We start from the raw sequence: 17,930 nt of genomic DNA, 5'->3' as shown, positions 1-17,930 counted from the left end.
TACGTGTAGTATCGTGGACGAAAGGCCTAAGAAATATCGGGCGAACTATGAACAATGTCGCGAGAGCCGAGGCGCCGTCGGGCCCATCAATGTGTCATCGGTCTTTTCAAGTGCATAGTTTCGTGGAAAAGACCTACGTGACCCTGGCCACGAGCGTCTGCAGAACACGTGTGCGGCTGGCCTAGGAAAAAGACAACAGAATGCGGCAATGACCAGAGAGTGAGTCGAAAAGCAGAGTGCGAGTCGAGAAGCAGAGTGCGAGCTGAGCGGAGACAGAGGTTGCGAGTGGCGTTGCCGAGAGAGTGTGGATTGCGCTGTTTTCTGTACGTTTGGCGTGAATAGTTCAGGTTGAACAACAATCGTCTTTTTCTGTCTGATTAACATCTCTATTGTCCACTCTTTGTAAACACATTATATCACGATATTACATATTTTTGGGGGCTCGTCCGGGATTGGACAAGACAGAAAACGAAACGGTTTAACAGAGCTATTCGAGCTAGTTGTGAATTTACCGGTACGCGGTGCGGTAAAAGACGATATCGTTGACGGTTTAAGTTTGTGTAGTGTGAAAAATGGCAAACGTCGGGGACGAGCGATTGTCGGGTGAAGAGGGTTCGACGCTGGAGGAGCTGAGGAGTAAGCTCGCGCGAATGAACCTCCCTATATCGGGTGCGAGGTCAGTGCTGATTGCAAGGCTGAATCGGGCGTGTAGGGCTGGACAATCGTGTCCTAAGGGATCGACGGGCGGTGAAGAGCTAACCGGTCAACGAGATTTAGGAAACGTACAGAGAGCTGAGCGTGATTGTAACGAAGATGAAGATGTTGAGAAAATGAATACGAAGGAGTTGAAGGAGCGCCTCGCTAGTTTGGGTTTAAAAACGACGGGAAGAAAAGTAGAATTACGCGCACGGCTACAAGCGGCCATGGATGGTAACGACATATCGTCGGAAGAAGAAAGCGACGACGAAAGTGAGGATGAAGATGACAAGAAAAACGCAAGAGGATACAAGAGAGATACGCGAAGGGTGTATCAGGACCGTGACGAATGTTGTCGAAGGGCATGCGTTGGTTCGACACTGAGTTTTAGAGACGTCGAAGATGCATTAGAGTCGTTTAGTGGCAACAGAGGTGAAAATGTCGAACGATGGTTCGAGTCGTTCGAGGAAGTCGCTGATACGTGCATGTGGTCGGATGGGCAGAAGGCAGTCTACGCCAGGAAGCTGCTGAAGGGATCAGCGAAAATATTCGCGAGCTTCGAGTGTCATGCCAGGACTTGGCATGAGTTGAAGAGGGGGCTAGTGAAAGAATTTTCGAGGAAAGTCAACAGTAGGCAAGTTCATCAGAAACTTGAAGAAACGAAAAAGGAGAGTGATGAAGCATGTTTGGCTTACATGTACCGCATGCTCGAAATAGCCAGCCATGTGGACATGGAGGAGGAAGCAAAGGTGGAATACATAGTGGATGGAATAATAGACGACGAGAACAATAAGGCTGTATTGTACGGCGCTACGTCAATCAAAGAGTTGAGGAAGAGGTTAGTGATGTACGAAGAGCAGAAGAGTCGCAGAGCAAAGTCGATTGTGAAGCCGGCTAAAACCCAGAAGAACGGGAAGCCCAGTCAATTTGTAGACGCAATGAAGAAAAGAAGATGCTCCATTTGCGGTAGTGAGGATCATCTAAGTGTTAAGTGTCCGGAGAGGGGAGAAGGTGTTAGGTGTTCCGAGTGCAGCGGATTTGGACATATTGCAGCGAGGTGTACGGCACGACCGAAAGAGACTTGCGTAGTGTCAAGATCCGAAAAAGGGAAGTATGTGAAAGAAGTGGCGATAGATGATTGTAGGTTTGTGGCACTAGTGGATACAGGTAGTGACTTTACGTTCATACGAGCGGATGAGTATGCGAGGTTAGGATCACCACCTCTGGGAAACTGCAAACTTAGGTTTGATGGTTTTGGTTCCGCTGGCAATAGTACCTGGGGCGAGTTTACAAGGGTAATGACGGTCGACGGGTACGACTTTACTGTCACCCTGCATGTTGTCTCCAATAAGGTAATGACAAGACACAGTATACTCTTAGGTACCGATTTTTTAGACCAGGTAGAGTTGCGAGTCAAACGGGGCGAGGTGACATTTTTACGACTCGACGATCAGACCGACGGTCACGAGGACGCGCCGGATGTACTGAGGGTAAACGCGATAGAACAATCCGACGAGATCGACTTGTCGCATGTACGAGAACCTCATTACCGTGAAGCCATTCGGGATATTATTAAAGGGTATAGGCCGGAGAAGAAGAGAGACGTCGGGATAACCGCGAAAATAGTTCTGAAAAGCGACAAACCGGTAGCGCGAAGACCGCGAAGACTGGCGCCGTCGGAAAGAAGGGAAGTAGATGATCTGATGGAAGCGTGGACAAACGAGGGTGTCATCAAATCGTCAGACTCGGAGTATGCGAGTCCGATAGGTGTAGTTAGAAAGAAAGATTTGTGTGTGCGTGCGGCTAGATGGGCCTTGTTACCAGGCGAGTTTAAGTATCAGGTGTGTCATCGGCCGGGGAAAAGTATGCAGCATGTAGATGCTCCGAGTAGGAACCCCCTGCCGAGCACTATGTACGTAACGGAGAGTGAAGACGGGCTGTTTGCACGGTTGAGAAGGGCACAGAACAAGGACATTGAAGTCCGTAGGATTTTGGACGCCGCAACGTGCGGTCAGGCCGATGGGCAGGTAGTAAGAAACAATATTTTGTATAAGGAGTGTAAAGACGATGTGCTAATAGTAGTATCGAAGGCGATGCGGGCTCAAGTAGTCAGGCAAGCGCACGAGCGTGGGCATTTTGAGGTTACCAAAACAGAAGTTATGGTCAAGAAGGACTTCGAGTTCAAGGGGTTACGCGAAAAGGTCGAACACGTGGTATCCAACTGCCTTGACTGTAGCCTAACCGAACGAAACATAGGTAAGCTAGAAGGGAACCTGCGAAATTACAAGAAAAGAAGAAAGCGTGCGAAGCAGTACCGAAGGAAGGACCCGCACACACCTCGATTTTATGAAACCTTGGGTCCTAAACGCCGAAAGTGACGCATCTGATGACAGCGAGATAGAAGACAACATCTGAGGGCAGATGTTATTGCAGGATGGCCGAATGTAGTATCGTGGACGAAAGGCCTAAGAAATATCGGGCGAACTATGAACAATGTCGCGAGAGCCGAGGCGCCGTCGGGCCCATCAATGTGTCATCGGTCTTTTCAAGTGCATAGTTTCGTGGAAAAGACCTACGTGACCCTGGCCACGAGCGCCTGCAGAACACGTGTGCGGTGGGCCTAGGAAAAAGACAACAGAATGCTGCAACGGCCAGAGCGTGAGTCGAAAAGCAGAGTGCGAGTCGAGAAGCAGAGTGCGAGCTGAGCGGAGACAGAGGTTGCGAGTGGCGTTGCCGAGAGAGTGTGGATTGCGCTGTTTTCTGTACGTTTGGCGTGAATAGTTCAGGTTGAACAACAATCGTCTTTTTCTGTCTGATTAACATCTCTATTGTCCACTCTTTGTAAACACATTATATCACGATATTACATACGTATTCATATGCATATTTCTCTTGGCAGTGTAGTTCATACGAAATGAAATGTCAATTATTTATTTATCCTTTACCGGAATGTAGGCTAGTTTCAAGTATGTATCTTAGATTATCGGTTTGATAGAATTCGCACACATATATATATTTCTGACAATGTATCCTTCATTTCTTTAATAATACAATATTGTATGTTGTATGTATTCGTTAAACTATTAGTTTTTAACTTCATGTATACTTATATTTCATAAATTGATAATATTGTATTTATTGCATAGTATTGGAAGCACTGTCTCTAATATTTACTAGGTTATTACATATTCGGCATATATGTTTATACTTATATGTAACTCTCCAAATTGATTGATTGAAATATATATATATATATATATATATATATATATATATATATATATATATATATATATATATATATTCCTGGCGTTTCAATTATTTTCCCCTTTTGTAGTTATTCTTATTTCCTGGTTTCTTTAGAATTGTGTGTATATGTATTTTGTTTATTGGTTGGATCCGTTAATCGCCCTCGTTTTGTTAATCCTTCCTTTCGTTTCGTAGTGCCGTGTGTTCGTTTGTGCATTCAAATCCTTATTCGCGTGTTTTGTATAGAATGGTTTTCTTGTTCTTGTTACGGCGCGTGCGGAGCGCGGGACGTGACACAAAATAGCTCGCAAATCGCGATGATTTCGTCGATTTTGACGAAAAATAGCCGTCATTTCCTTCCCGTTGGAGATATTTCGACGTTTAAGCGCTCATATCACTCCGTTTTTGCTTGTTTCGGCGCTTAAACGATAGTGCATTATATTTGCAGTGTAAAATATCGAAATATCTCCAACGGGAAGGAAATGACGGCTATTTTTCGTCAAAATCGACGAAATCATCGCGATTTGCGAGCTATTTTGCTTGTTTCGACGCTTAAACGGTAGTGCATTACATTTGCAGTGTGAAACGGAGTGAAATGAGCGCTTAAACGTCGAAATATCTTCAACGGGAAGGAAATGACAGCTACTTTTCTTCAAAATCGACGAAATCGTCGCGATTTGCGAGCTATTTTGCTTGTTTCGACGCTTAAACGGTAGTGCATTACATTTGCAGTGTAAAACGGAGTGAAATGAGCGCTTAAACGTCGAAATATCTCCAACGGGAAGGAAATGACGGCTATTTTTCGTCAAAATCGACGAAATCGTCGCGATTTGCGAGCTATTTTGCTTGTTTCGACGCTTAAACGGTAGTGCATTACATTTGCAGTGTAAAACGGAGTGAAATGAGCGCTTAGACGTCGAAATATCTCCAACGGGAAGGAAATGACGGCTATTTTTCGTCAAAATCGACGAAATCCTCGCGACTTGCGAGCTATTTTGCTTGTTTCGACGCTTAAACGGCAGTGCATTGCATTTGCAGTGTAAAACGGAGTGAAATGAGCGCTTAAGCGTCGAAATATCTCCAACGGGAAGGAAATGACGGCTATTTTTCGTCAAAATCGACGAAATCATCGCGATTTGCGAGCTATTTTGCTTGTTTCGACGCTTAAACGGTAGTGCATTACATTTGCAGTGTAAAACGGAGTGAAATGAGCGCTTAAGCGTCGAAATATCTCCAACGGGAAGGAAATGACGGCTATTTTTCGTCAAAATCGACGAAATCATCGCGATTTGCGAGCTATTTTGCTTGTTTCGACGCTTAAACGGTAGTGCATTACATTTGCAGTGTAAAACGGAGAGAAATGAGCGTTTAAACGTCGAAATATCTCCAACGGGAAGGAAGTGACGGCTATTTTTCGTCAAAATCGACGAAATCATCGCGATTTGCGAGCTATTTTGCCTTTTTCGACGCTTAAACGGCAGTGCATTGCATTTGCAGTGTAAAACGGAGTGAAATGAGCGTTTAAACGTCGAAATATCTCCGACGGGATGGAAATGACGACTATTTTTCGTCAAAATCGACGAAATCATCGCGATTTGCGAGCTATTTTGCTTGTTTCGACGGTTAAACTGTAGTGCATTACATTTGCAGTGCAAGACGGAGTGAAATGACCGCTTAAACGGCGAAATATCTCCAACGGGAAGGAAATGACGGCTATTTTTCGTCAAAATCGACGAAATCATCGCGATTTGCGAGCTATTTTGTTTGTTTCGACGCTTAAACGGTAGTGCATTACATTTGCAGTGTAAAACGGAGTGAAATGAGCGCTTAAACGTCGAAATATCTCCAACGGGAAGGAAATGACTTCTATTTTTCGTCAAAATCGACGAAATCATCGTGATTTGCGAGCTATTTTGCTTGCTTCGACGCTTAAACGGTAGTGCATTACATTTGCAGTGAAAAACGGAGTGAAATGAGCGCTTAAACGTCGAAATATCTCCAACGGGAAGGAAATGACGGCTATTTTTCGTCAGAATCGACGAAATCATCGCGATTTGCGAGCTATTTTGCTTGTTTCGTCGCTTAAACGGTAGTGCATTGCATTTGCAGTGTAAAACGGAGTGAAATGAGCGCTTAAACGTCGAAATATCTCCAACGGGAAGGAAATGACGGCTATTTTTCGTCAAAATCGACGAAATCATCGCGATTTGCGAGCTATTTTGTTTGTTTCGACGCTTAAACGGTAGTGCATTACATTTGCAGTGAAAAACGGAGTGAAATGAGCGCTTAAACGTCGAAATATCTCCAACGGGAAGGAAATGACGGCTATTTTTCGTCAAAATCGACGAAATTATCGCGATTTGCGAGCTATTTTGTTTGTTTCGACGCTTAAACGGTAGTGCATTACATTTGCAGTGTATAACGGAGTGAAATGAGCCCTTAAACGTCGAAATATCTCCAACGGGAAGGAAATGACGGCTATTTTTCGCTAAAATTTTCGAAATCTTCGCGATTTGCGAGATATTTTGATTGTTTCGACGCTTAAATGGTTGTACATTGCATTAGCACTGTGAAATGGAGTTCAACGAGTGCTTAAACGTCGAAATAGCCGATAATTTCCCAAGCGACAATACCGATAGAAGTTAATCCCCAATCAATTAAGTTAAAAGATGCCATAGAGACAGTACCAGTGTTCGACGGACATCGACCCTCGGTATTTCGATTTTTAAGAGCATGCGAGCGCGCACGAAACATGGTTCCAAAGCATCAAGAATCTCAGTTAGTAAAATTATTAACGAATAAACTTCGCGGACACGCATTTCTCGCCATAGAAGACACAGAAGTAATAAGTTTAAACGATTTCGGGAATAAATTAAAAGATATGTTCGGTCCGGGAAAAACGGTTAACGAATATAAAGGGGAATTAGATCGCGTCAAAGATCTCAGACTGGCGATAATGAACGGGGAAAGGTACGAGTACGGCACCGTATTTCAAGATAGGATAGATCGAGACACGAGGGAAGCTTTCGTTAAGGGGCTCCCAAACGAGGTGTATTTACGAGTAAAGATAGCAGGATACCAATCCTTGGACGATGCGTACCGCCAAGCCGTGAAAGCAACACGAGAATTAAAACAAGTGAACAATAGAATTCGATACCAACATCCGACACCTTCGGATAATTATAACCAAAACAACGTTCATCCATCATACAATAGTATCTATACTGGAAACAACCGCCAGGACTGGAGATTTGTACCGCCGTCGCGGAAACATCTAAACAACCCGGGAATAGAAGAAAATGTCAGGAAAAAAACAAGAGCAATAACTTGGGTAGAAAAACGCATAAACAAATACCTCGATAGAGATCTAAATCAAAAGAGAGATGCTGATCATTTCAACCAATCAACTTTTCAATGCAAACATCATTCCGTTGCTGTGATAAGGGATAATGTCACGTTAAATAATAAGAGGACGCACGGTACCATAGACAGGATCATGAGTGAGAAATTTTCTGAGTTACTAAACAAGATAAATAATATTAGTGCCAAAGAACTTTCAGACGAAGCAGGAACTAGGAAATTGAACGACGAGACGACAGGCAATGCTTATCCACTGCCTAACATTACAGATATATTGGACCCGCTGGGAAGTGCAAATTGCCCCTCCACGTTCGACTTGGCAAAGATACAAAAGCAAGATTCTACGAATTTCGTGAATGTTTCAACCATAATAGGAAAAGAGATAGCGAGTGCATCTCACTCAAAAACCTCTATAAAACCATCAGAAGGAAACTTTATCGAACTCAAAGCCAAATCATTAAATTGCAAGGAAGATCACACTATAGAGAATAAAAATATAGCTATCCATAAATCCAAAACAGAATCTATAAGCAGAAAGGTTTGTAATAAAAATTCAAAGACTAATTCCAAATCTACCAAAAATATTTCTAAACGTTCCTTACAAATAAATAATAATTTAATTACAATAAGCACTTCCAGTGAAACTATTCATCCTGAAAAGGTAGAGGAAAATAAAGGTGTTGTGAATAAAGTAAATAAAGAAGAAAAAGGGGTAACTAAGGAAAAGGATTCTAAACATTTTCAAGCTGAAGAAACACAAGTCCAACGAGCTCGAAGAAATCAAAAGGGAGAAAATAGGGAATCACCAGTCGAAGATATATATAAAAACTTGAATAAATACGCTAGCCATTGGATTATAATTGGATTAAAAATACTTTATTGGTTACTACATCTAATATTTGACGTAGGGGTAACATAGTAGGTAGTGCTAATCTTATGATTCCCCCAGGAAAATATAGATGGTATCACACTATACTATATACAAAACATTTTTGGGTTAATATGGCTGCGGCACTTTCAAAAATTTGTATCTTGAATGCTATTAGCAAGCAATTGGATAATTGGATCGATGTCAGTAAACTTGCATCTTGGTGCAAAATAAAAACTAAAATGAAGGAAAGGAACGAACTTCTCCCCGCACAAATTAGTTTCGGACATCTAGCCAGAGAACCTATTGGTGAAGTAACAATCGAAGAGAACATGGAACCAACATACTCAGAATATCTCAAAGATCTGTTCAATAAAATTTACACCGTACAACGAATGGCAAGAGAAAATTTGATAAAACCCAAACTAAGATCAAAGGAATATTACGACCAACGAATCAACCCTCAAGATTTTAAAATAGGAGATTCGATATATCTACTAAAAGAACCTAGTAAGGAAAATTCTCCGATCAATATATTAGACGACACAAAGTGCTAGAAATCTTGCAGAGCAAAACGTCAAGATTGAAGAAAAAGGGATTCCGCGAACGGTGCACTTAAACAAGTTAAAACTAGCGCATAATCGAAATAAACAACGAATAAAGTGATTTCAGTGGGCAACGTAGTGCAGTAGTGTATGTTGTAGTGCTGTTCGTCGAATGACACAGATAGCGAAAACATAAAAAAAGAAAAAAAGGAAAATTATTATATGTGCTTCAATTATTGTTTAAATATAAAACGTGTTAACTCAATGAATAATTAACTAGTGAAAGTGAAAGTTACCTTGTGAACAAGTGATCAACATACAAGAAAGTGTACGTGCAAGTATAGGTTATGGATCGTTGCTCATGGAACATAATGTATGACAGCTACCTAAAGTAAGTGAATAAATTAGTTTCAATTGTATCAGTGCAAAATACAAGGTTACTAAATGTTATAACTATATTGTGGATAAATCTAAAGGAGGTGTGACACTGTTTGTCGAATAATACAGATAGCGAAAACCTAAAAGAAAAAAAGAAAAATTATTATGTGTACTCCAATTATTGTTTGAATATAAAAAGTGTTGATTCAATAAATAATTAAAAGAGTGAAAGTGGAAGTTACCTTGTGAACAAGTAATCATCATACGAGAAGGTTTACGTGCAAAATAGGTTATGGATCTCGGTTTGCGAAACACCATGTACAACAGCCAGCTGAAAAATAAATGAACAAATTAACTTCAACTGCCTTAATGCAAAATACAACAACACTAAATGCTATAACAATACTGTGGAAGTGTAGCACTGTTCGTCGATTAACACAGATATAGAAAACTTGAAAAGAAAAGAGTTTATTACGAGTACTCCAATTACTATTTGAACGTAGAACGTGTTAGTTCAACGAATAACTAAAACAGCGGAAGTACAACTTACCTCGTGAACAACTAATCACTATACAAGGAAGTGTACATGCATGAATTTCGCAGATTAATAAGAAGAAATAAAATAGCTGATAAAGTATAGGAAGCGGTTAGAAAATAATCAAGATAAATTAATTGAGAGTTAGTAATAAATATAACCGGATTAAAGGGATATTTTGTTATGTATTAATCTACGTAGTATTGTTATGTTATTTTGAAATGCACAACAGCGATCGTACATACAATGCATTATACATATATTAAATTAAATAAATTAAACACCACCTTTATGACCACAGATATAAGACGATTGAAGGCAGCCGTAGTAAGTATTCAAGGCGTATCAAAGAATCGGATGATGTTGTGGGAATGATCCAAGTAAGTAACGCAGCATCGAAAAAGCAGAATCTGAAGAATTACAGACAATGTTAATCTAACAAATAAATTTAAATCATTAATAGGGGAACTAATTCATATCATGCATAGAATAATAGCAAATAGGAAGTACATGCAATAATAAATTAATAGGGAAAATAAGAAAGGTTAATAAACACAGGAATAGGTTAGAAATTAATCAAGATAGACTAACTAAATATTAACAACATGACTGTACTCGGTGCAAAAGAATAAAGTTACGCTACACAAAATATCTGGTAACACAATACACAAAAAACATTAACTAAATTAAACAAGATCCATATAAATGCAAGTCACGTATAATCAAAACAATGACTATTGAAATTCGGTAACAACACAATCCATGCTATCACATTAAAGTAGCACACGGTATTGACATACACAATATCATAATACACAAAACAATATTACAGAAACATTACTAAATAAAATTATAGTAATTAACAATTAATTAGCTATCCCAACAACACGTTACTGTTGACATGAAACCAACGCCATACCGAAGAGACACGCAAGCGGCCATGTCGAAAAATTCGTCGCGCGCACATACAAATGATAGCCAATGCAATGTAATACAGCATCATAATAGCAATGTTAGGTATTAATAAAAAAAAAGAGACAAACAAGGAAAAACACAAACAAGGAAAAACACAAACAAGGAAAAGGGGAGAGAGTTAAGGAAAATACCTATACATATATATAACTAACATAATCATAACATATTATATATATGTCGGGTCAGCACTGGGAATGGGGTTGTGGGCGTCAAATGAATCTTCTCGAGGATTAGCCATTGATACGGTACACACAGGCGTAGTTTATTACAATGATAGAATTATTACAGTCTTAACAATTGATCACGGCGGTTCGGCACTCGCGACACTAGTGACGATGCTCTCGGGCTCAATAACGAATCCGCGGTCAACGGGATGACAACAGAACGTAGTCACAAAGTCTAAGTCTGAGAATGATCACTGATCGCGAAGGCGTTACTCTTGGATCGATGAGATCGCGAGCGAGAATGCCTTTCCCGTCCCGATGATGCCACACAGGAAAACTATAACGGGGTGTGTCTAAGGATACGAGATCATCGGATTCGTCGAGAAAAGCCTTCGTTCAGAAAGTGTTGCTGCTAATTGGTTAATCTCCATATTGGTGGTTAGAAAAGGATGCTAGCCGCCCTCGAGGGAAAGTTGCTAGTGGGAGACGCCGCTCGTTGCAAAATATGTCTCCCCTATCTTCCCGTAGTTGGGACAAAGACTGTTTGTCTGTTTGAAGGACTTTAGTTAACTAAACCTTAAGATTTATAACGGGCCCTCGGGCTAGCCGAACATGTACTGCGGAGACGCATCGACATCTGGCAATCATCTTACTCGAAGAATAGGGTCTGCACGTGGCGAGCCACGGGACAGAAACCGTTGGAATGTTTACTGTCGCGTGTCGCCACAAATATTTCTTTTAAGGAGGGCTATAGAATTACTTCATACCTTTGTTAGGCAAAGCGTTCATCCCGTGACCGCGGCTACGTTCGGCGACTGACTGTCGCCTCGAGCCCAAGCTCATTATCACAATTCTCGAATAATTACAATCGGGTTGAATAACTACAATTGTTCAATTACAGCTATAGTAGACTCTAGGTTACAATGTTGCGGGGTTATCCAAAATTCCAAAGGCTCCGGTGTTCTTTCATCTCCGACATATATATATATATATATATTATACTACATACAGGGATACAGTATTTGTACAAAGGGACAGATCTGAACGAAACTTATAAAATTATAAAATATATGTCGAAGATGAAAGAACACCGGAGCCTTTGGAATTTTGGATAATCCCGCAACATTGTAACCTAGAGTCTACTATAGCTGTAATTGAACAATTGTAGTTATTCAACCCGATTGTAATTATTCGAGAATTGTGATAATGAGCTTGGGCTCGAGGCGACAGTCAGTCGCCGAACGTAGCCGCGGTCACGGGATGAACGCTTTGCCTAACAAAGGTATGAAGTAATTCTATAGCTCTCCTTAAAAGAAATATTTGTGGCGACACGCGACAGTAAACATTCCAACGGTTTCTGTCCCGTGGCTCGCCACGTGCAGACCCTATTCTTCGAGTAAGATGATTGCCAGATGTCGATGCGTCTCCGCAGTACATGTTCGGCTAGCCCGAGGGCCCGTTATAAATCTTAAGGTTTAGTTAACTAAAGTCCTTCAAACAGACAAACAGTCTTTGTCCCAACTACGGGAAGATAGGGAAGACATATTTTTCAACGAGCGGCGTCTCCCACTAGCAACTTTCCCTCGAGGGCGGCTAGCATCCTTTTCTAACCACCGATATGGAGATTAACCAATTAGCAGCAACACTTTCTGAACGAAGGCTTTTCTCGACGAATCCGATGATCTCGTATCCTTAGACACACCCCGTTATAGTTTTCCTGTGTGGCATCATCGGGACGGGAAAGGCATTCTCGCTCGCGATCTCATCGATCCAAGAGTAACGCCTTCGCGATCAGTGATTATTCTCAGACTTAGACTTTGTGAGTACGTTCTGTTGTCATCCCGTTGACCGCGGATTCGTTATTGAACCTAGGATCATTGTCATTAGTATCTCGAGCACCTAACTACCGCGGTTACTTGTCCGTTTCTATAATAATCGTATTTGCACTAGTCAATGTCTTCTCCATTGCATAACGACAACGTGTAACCCAAACGAAGATTCGTTTCACGCCCCTAACCCTAATTCTAATGTAAACCCGACATATATATATTAACCGTTTTCGTATGTGTGTACAGAACTGGTGGTGAACTTGTCAACCCCAACAACCCGGACGGTCTCGCGCCCGCAGCCGATCTGGATGCGGAAGAGGAGGTTCAGTCCTGCCTCTGCGTTCAGCTAATACGCCCCGTCTACCAATTAGACAGGGATTATTTGTGCCAGAACTGTTTTGACAACTTGGATCCGGACGACCAAGGACTGTGTGATGCCCCACCAACACATTTCATATGCGGAGTGCCTGCGAGGACACAAGTGTCACGGTGTTACACATGTGAGATAGACTTAGCGGACTTACAACCCGCCACCTCATGCCTCTTGTGCCTGACCGTCTATAACGATCTCACAGATATAGAAAGAATTTTTCTGGTCGAAGGGATACGGATGCGTACAGTAGAACTGTGAAGTATTCATACGCTACTCACGAATCAAATACCTCTGCTATCCACCTGTAAATAAATAATATTTGTACATATAATTTCCACCTATACTTACCAATATATATATACATGCATATTATAAAGTAGCCGATATTTTAACACTCACTTGACTAACAATGCGAATAACTTACAAGGTAAACCGTCATAATCACCAATTATATGCACATATATATACTCGAAGACAAGCTACATCTGTAATATATATATATCCCTATTGATAATATATACTTATATGTCGGATCACGATTCGAATTTTTGGGCGCGCGACGACTCTTCATGTGGGCTAGCCACCGTTTCACAAAGCCGAGATTTTATTTACACGTATATACAGTTATTTATACTAAGCTTAACAAATAATAAGTACAACTAATAATAAGTCTAACAAACACTAAGCCTAATGAATAATACGATCTACGAATAATTAAATTAAATAATACTATTAGCAATGTTTGAGTTCAAACGAATCCACGTTCACCGGGATGACAACAGAACGTACTCACAAAGTCTAAGTCTGAGAATAATCACTGATCGCGAAGGCGTTACTCTTGGATCGATGAGATCGCGAGCGAGAATGCCTTTCCCGTCCCGATGATGCCACACAGGAAAACTATAACGGGGTGTGTCTAAGGATACGAGATCATCGGATTCGTCGAGAAAAGCCTTCGTTCAGAAAGTGTTGCTGCTAATTGGTTAATCTCCATATTGGTGGTTAGAAAAGGATGCTAGCCGCCCTCGAGGGAAAGTTGCTAGTGGGAGACGCCGCTCGTTGCAAAATATGTCTCCCCTATCTTCCCGTAGTTGGGACAAAGACTGTTTGTCTGTTTGAAGGACTTTAGTTAACTAAACCTTAAGATTTATAACGGGCCCTCGGGCTAGCCGAACATGTACTGCGGAGACGCATCGACATCTGGCAATCATCTTACTCGAAGAATAGGGTCTGCACGTGGCGAGCCACGGGACAGAAACCGTTGGAATGTTTACTGTCGCGTGTCGCCACAAATATTTCTTTTAAGGAGGGCTATAGAATTACTTCATACCTTTGTTAGGCAAAGCGTTCATCCCGTGACCGCGGCTACGTTCGGCGACTGACTGTCGCCTCGAGCCCAAGCTCATTATCACAATTCTCGAATAATTACAATCGGGTTGAATAACTACAATTGTTCAATTACAGCTATAGTAGACTCTAGGTTACAATGTTGCGGGGTTATCCAAAATTCCAAAGGCTCCGGTGTTCTTTCATCTCCGACACGGCCATCCTGACTATCACACGTCCTCGTGTGTAACTAAAATATCGTATTTCTTACATTAGATTCGATACAACTGACATTATTTGCGATTTAACTAAATGTCCAAGTAAGTCAAGGGTCCAGTGCAATAACAAAGTTTCGTTCGGAGGTTTGACAACAGAAAAATAAAAGAGAATAGGAATTTGTAATGTTATAATTTGTATTCAAAGTGTTAGGTGCGTTCTGTGAGTCGCCAGTCAGACCGTAATGACACAACAGATCATTTTCGATTTCGTACACCGGTGAACTTCAGTTTGTTGGATCATATTGCCACGTTGGGTGCATTACACCCAGAAAGCACGTAAGCCCACTCAACGGGTTACAACAAAAGCACGTAACCCCACTCAACGGGTTACAACAAAAGCACGTAACCCCACTCAACGGGTTACAACAAAAAGCACATCAACCCACTCAACGGGTTACAACAAAAACACATCAACCCACTCAACGGGTTACAACAAAAACACATCAACCCACTCAACGGGTTACAACAAAAACACATCAACCCACTCAACGGGTTACAACAAAAACACATCAACCCACTCAACGGGTTACAACAAAAACACATCAACCCACTCAACGGGTTACAACAAAAGCACATAAAACCACTCGGTGTATTACTATGACCACAACGCAGTGTTAATGATCCTCTGAGGTCAGTGTACTTGCATCGTTATTATCACCGCCTTTGTCATCACCGCAGACGTCTAACTCAGCAGGGACGCAACCTTCTGGCATTTTTCTCAGTCTGTCGTGTCTGTCCTTATATGATCGTTTGCCGTCTAAGGTTTTTAGGGTATATCTATCTCCTTCCAAAATCTCGGCCATTACGAATGGACCCCTGAATTTCGGATCTAACTTCGTCTGGTTTCTTTCCTCGTTTTTACGTAACACGAAATCGCCAAGGTTGAACCTAACTATTTTAGCTTTGTTTTTGTCGAACCTATCCTTATCGTATTTGGCGCTTGCTTCTATATTCCTTATCGCCTGCTGTCTTATATGGGAGATATTTACTTCTCTTTCTTCGATATTGTCGGGTAGGGATAAGCCGTAGGGTCTCGCTGTTTTACCGATTAGTAGTTCCAACGGGCTTGACTTAGTCACGCGGTTGGTGGTACAATTTAAGGCCAGTTGTATTTCCCCGATCGCGTTTTGCCAGGACCGCCAGTTGGTTTCTATTGTTGTGAACATGTTTTTTTTTTTTTTTTTTTTTTTTAGCGTACTCATAATACGCTCTACCTGTCCGTTGGCCCTACTAGCTCCGGTCGCAATTAAATGGAGTTTAATGTATTTATCTTGACAAAAGTCTGGAAATTCTTTGCCCGTAAAACATCTTCCCTGATCCGCTATTATCCGGCAGGGACTGTCGAATAAAAATATAGTACTTAAGTGCTTTAACGGTACTAAGGAAATCTACTTTACGAGTATGATGCAGATATGCGAATTTAGTGAAGACGTCGACCAAAACAATGACATACTCTTTCGAACCACTTTTACCGCTTAGTTTGCCCGTTATGTCCACGTGAACTGTATGCCAAAGTATGCTGGTCTTAGGTATAGGATGTAATTCAGCTTGTATTTTACCTGAACTGGCCTTCGAAACTTGACAAGCGTGACAGTTCTCTACGAATTGGCGAACATACTCCGCCATTCCTTCGAACCAGTAACACTCGCACAGTTTCTCAAGCGTTTTATCCCAACCTAAGTGCATAATTGACTGTTGCACATGGTTAATAACAGATCATCTAAAACCTCTGGGGACAATGGACAAGCAGAGAGTTCTGCCTTTTCTCTGTATTTTACGATGAAGGGTACCGGACCGTAACTCATACGTATTCGCGACGTCTTCCGCGAGCTCTTCGTTCTGTAATTTATTGACGATCCCAGAAATTTGGGAGTCGCGACGTTATTCCACTAATAGCTAGTCTTCGGAGATTTCGGTCAGATTGATTTCCTTCTCTATGACTTCGTTGATCGTAAGGTGATCCAAGTCTACGGGATTTCGCGAGACAAAATTTACGTGGGCTATTCGTTTACCTTCCCGGTACAGAATGTCAAAAGTAAAAGTTTGTAAGTAAGCCCACCACCTATAAACCCTGTCATTTAAATTTACCTTACTACTGGATGCCTTCAAAGGATTACAATCGGAGACGACAAGAAATTCTCGTCCGTGGAGATAATGACGGAAATGCTTGACGGCGTTCACAACTGCTAACGTTTCTAGTTCGTAAGAATGATACCTAGATTCCGCAGGGTTACTTCTTATACTGTAATATTCTATTACTCTATTTTTACCTTCAATCTTGTGCATTAAAATAACCATATCCATCCGAACTAGCGTCGATACGAAGTTCTATCGGGTAGTTCGGGTCAAATACCATTAACACCGGCGCGTCGGTCAGGGCGGAAATTACCTTTTGCCTTATTTTTCCATGCCTATCTGTCCAAGTCATGTTTTTATTATCGGAAGTAAGCGCATACAAGGGTTTCATTACCCGTGAAGATTTAGGGACGAATTTTCGGAAATAAAGGGCTAAACCTATGAACTGCCTGAGCTGTGTGACGGTCGTTGACGCAGGTAAAGAACTCAAGGCGTGCATTTTACCCGGATTGGGACGAACTTCTCCGTCGTAAATTACATATTCCAAATAGAGTACCGATGCCTTTAGAAAAGAACATTTTGAAAAGTTAAAAGAGAATCCGGCTTTTACAAGGGTATCTAGTACGGTGTGCAATACTTTTAGAGCTTGATCTATCGGGTCGGCAATAATTAGGACATCATCCAAATAGACGACAACGTACGAATGGCACGTTGACTGTTACACGTGTTTTCAAAGGAATCTCAAGAATGATCTCTCGTTTCGTTTGTTCGCAACATCGAAATCAGCAGCCGCTGCTGAATACAATGAAGGAAAGTGTAGTACAGATCACTCCGACCAAATGATTTCTTATGTCACCACAATTAAAAAGGGTCAAATGCTATAGAAGACTTGGCACGCGACTACTCCTGAGGATTTCCATAGTAAACGTTTTGATGGTTTACAAAATTGTAGCAAGGAAGAACATAAATATTAGAATATTTAGACAAGTATGAGCTGCACAATTATTAGGGTTGTCCGAAACTATAAGAATCCCCATTTTCGACGGAGTCAGCATAGTATCGCCGTCCCGAAAATGACTTCCGGAAGAAACATTAAACGCGCACGCACTTATGTTATGCAAATAAAGGACATCGAATGGATCGAACAAAGGCACAAAAGAATTCGAAGAAAACAACAACTCATTATCCAAATTGATCATCGAGGGTAATCAAGGCTGTATACCTCCTAGAATTAGGATGAATAGGGGTTTGGAGAAACCCACCGGCCATGTCCAGAAT

At 41.4% G+C, this 17,930-nt stretch overlaps 1 protein-coding gene and 1 long non-coding RNA gene across 2 annotated transcripts in view; one reads left to right on the top strand and one right to left on the bottom strand.

The window, feature by feature from the left end:
• The window catches only part of LOC126876600 (uncharacterized), a 177,374-nt gene extending 169,150 nt beyond the window's left edge, over positions 1–8,224 (top strand). The window contains exons 2-4 of the mRNA XM_050639513.1: positions 119–2,952; positions 6,585–7,843; positions 7,967–8,224. Of these exons, the coding sequence (XP_050495470.1) occupies positions 573–2,952; positions 6,585–7,843; positions 7,967–8,224 (3,897 nt within the window). The 5' untranslated portion in view covers positions 119–572. The remainder of the gene's footprint in view (positions 1–118; positions 2,953–6,584; positions 7,844–7,966) is intronic.
• A 931-nt stretch (positions 8,225–9,155) lies between these two features.
• Positions 9,156–13,493, bottom strand: LOC126876608 (uncharacterized). The gene is made up of 3 exons (XR_007694364.1): positions 12,825–13,493; positions 9,919–10,041; positions 9,156–9,427 (listed from the first exon to the last, which is right to left on the bottom strand). It is a non-coding gene; the product is annotated as an uncharacterized LOC126876608 (long non-coding RNA).
• Positions 13,494–17,930: the final 4,437 nt, after the last annotated feature.

This window comes from Bombus huntii, unplaced genomic scaffold (genome assembly GCF_024542735.1).
Source record: "Bombus huntii isolate Logan2020A unplaced genomic scaffold, iyBomHunt1.1 ctg00000085.1, whole genome shotgun sequence".
In the NCBI taxonomy this organism is placed as follows: Eukaryota; Metazoa; Arthropoda; class Insecta; order Hymenoptera; family Apidae; genus Bombus; species Bombus huntii.
The sequence above is the reverse complement of the archived record's forward strand: the minus strand, read 5'-3'. Positions and strand labels throughout refer to the sequence as shown.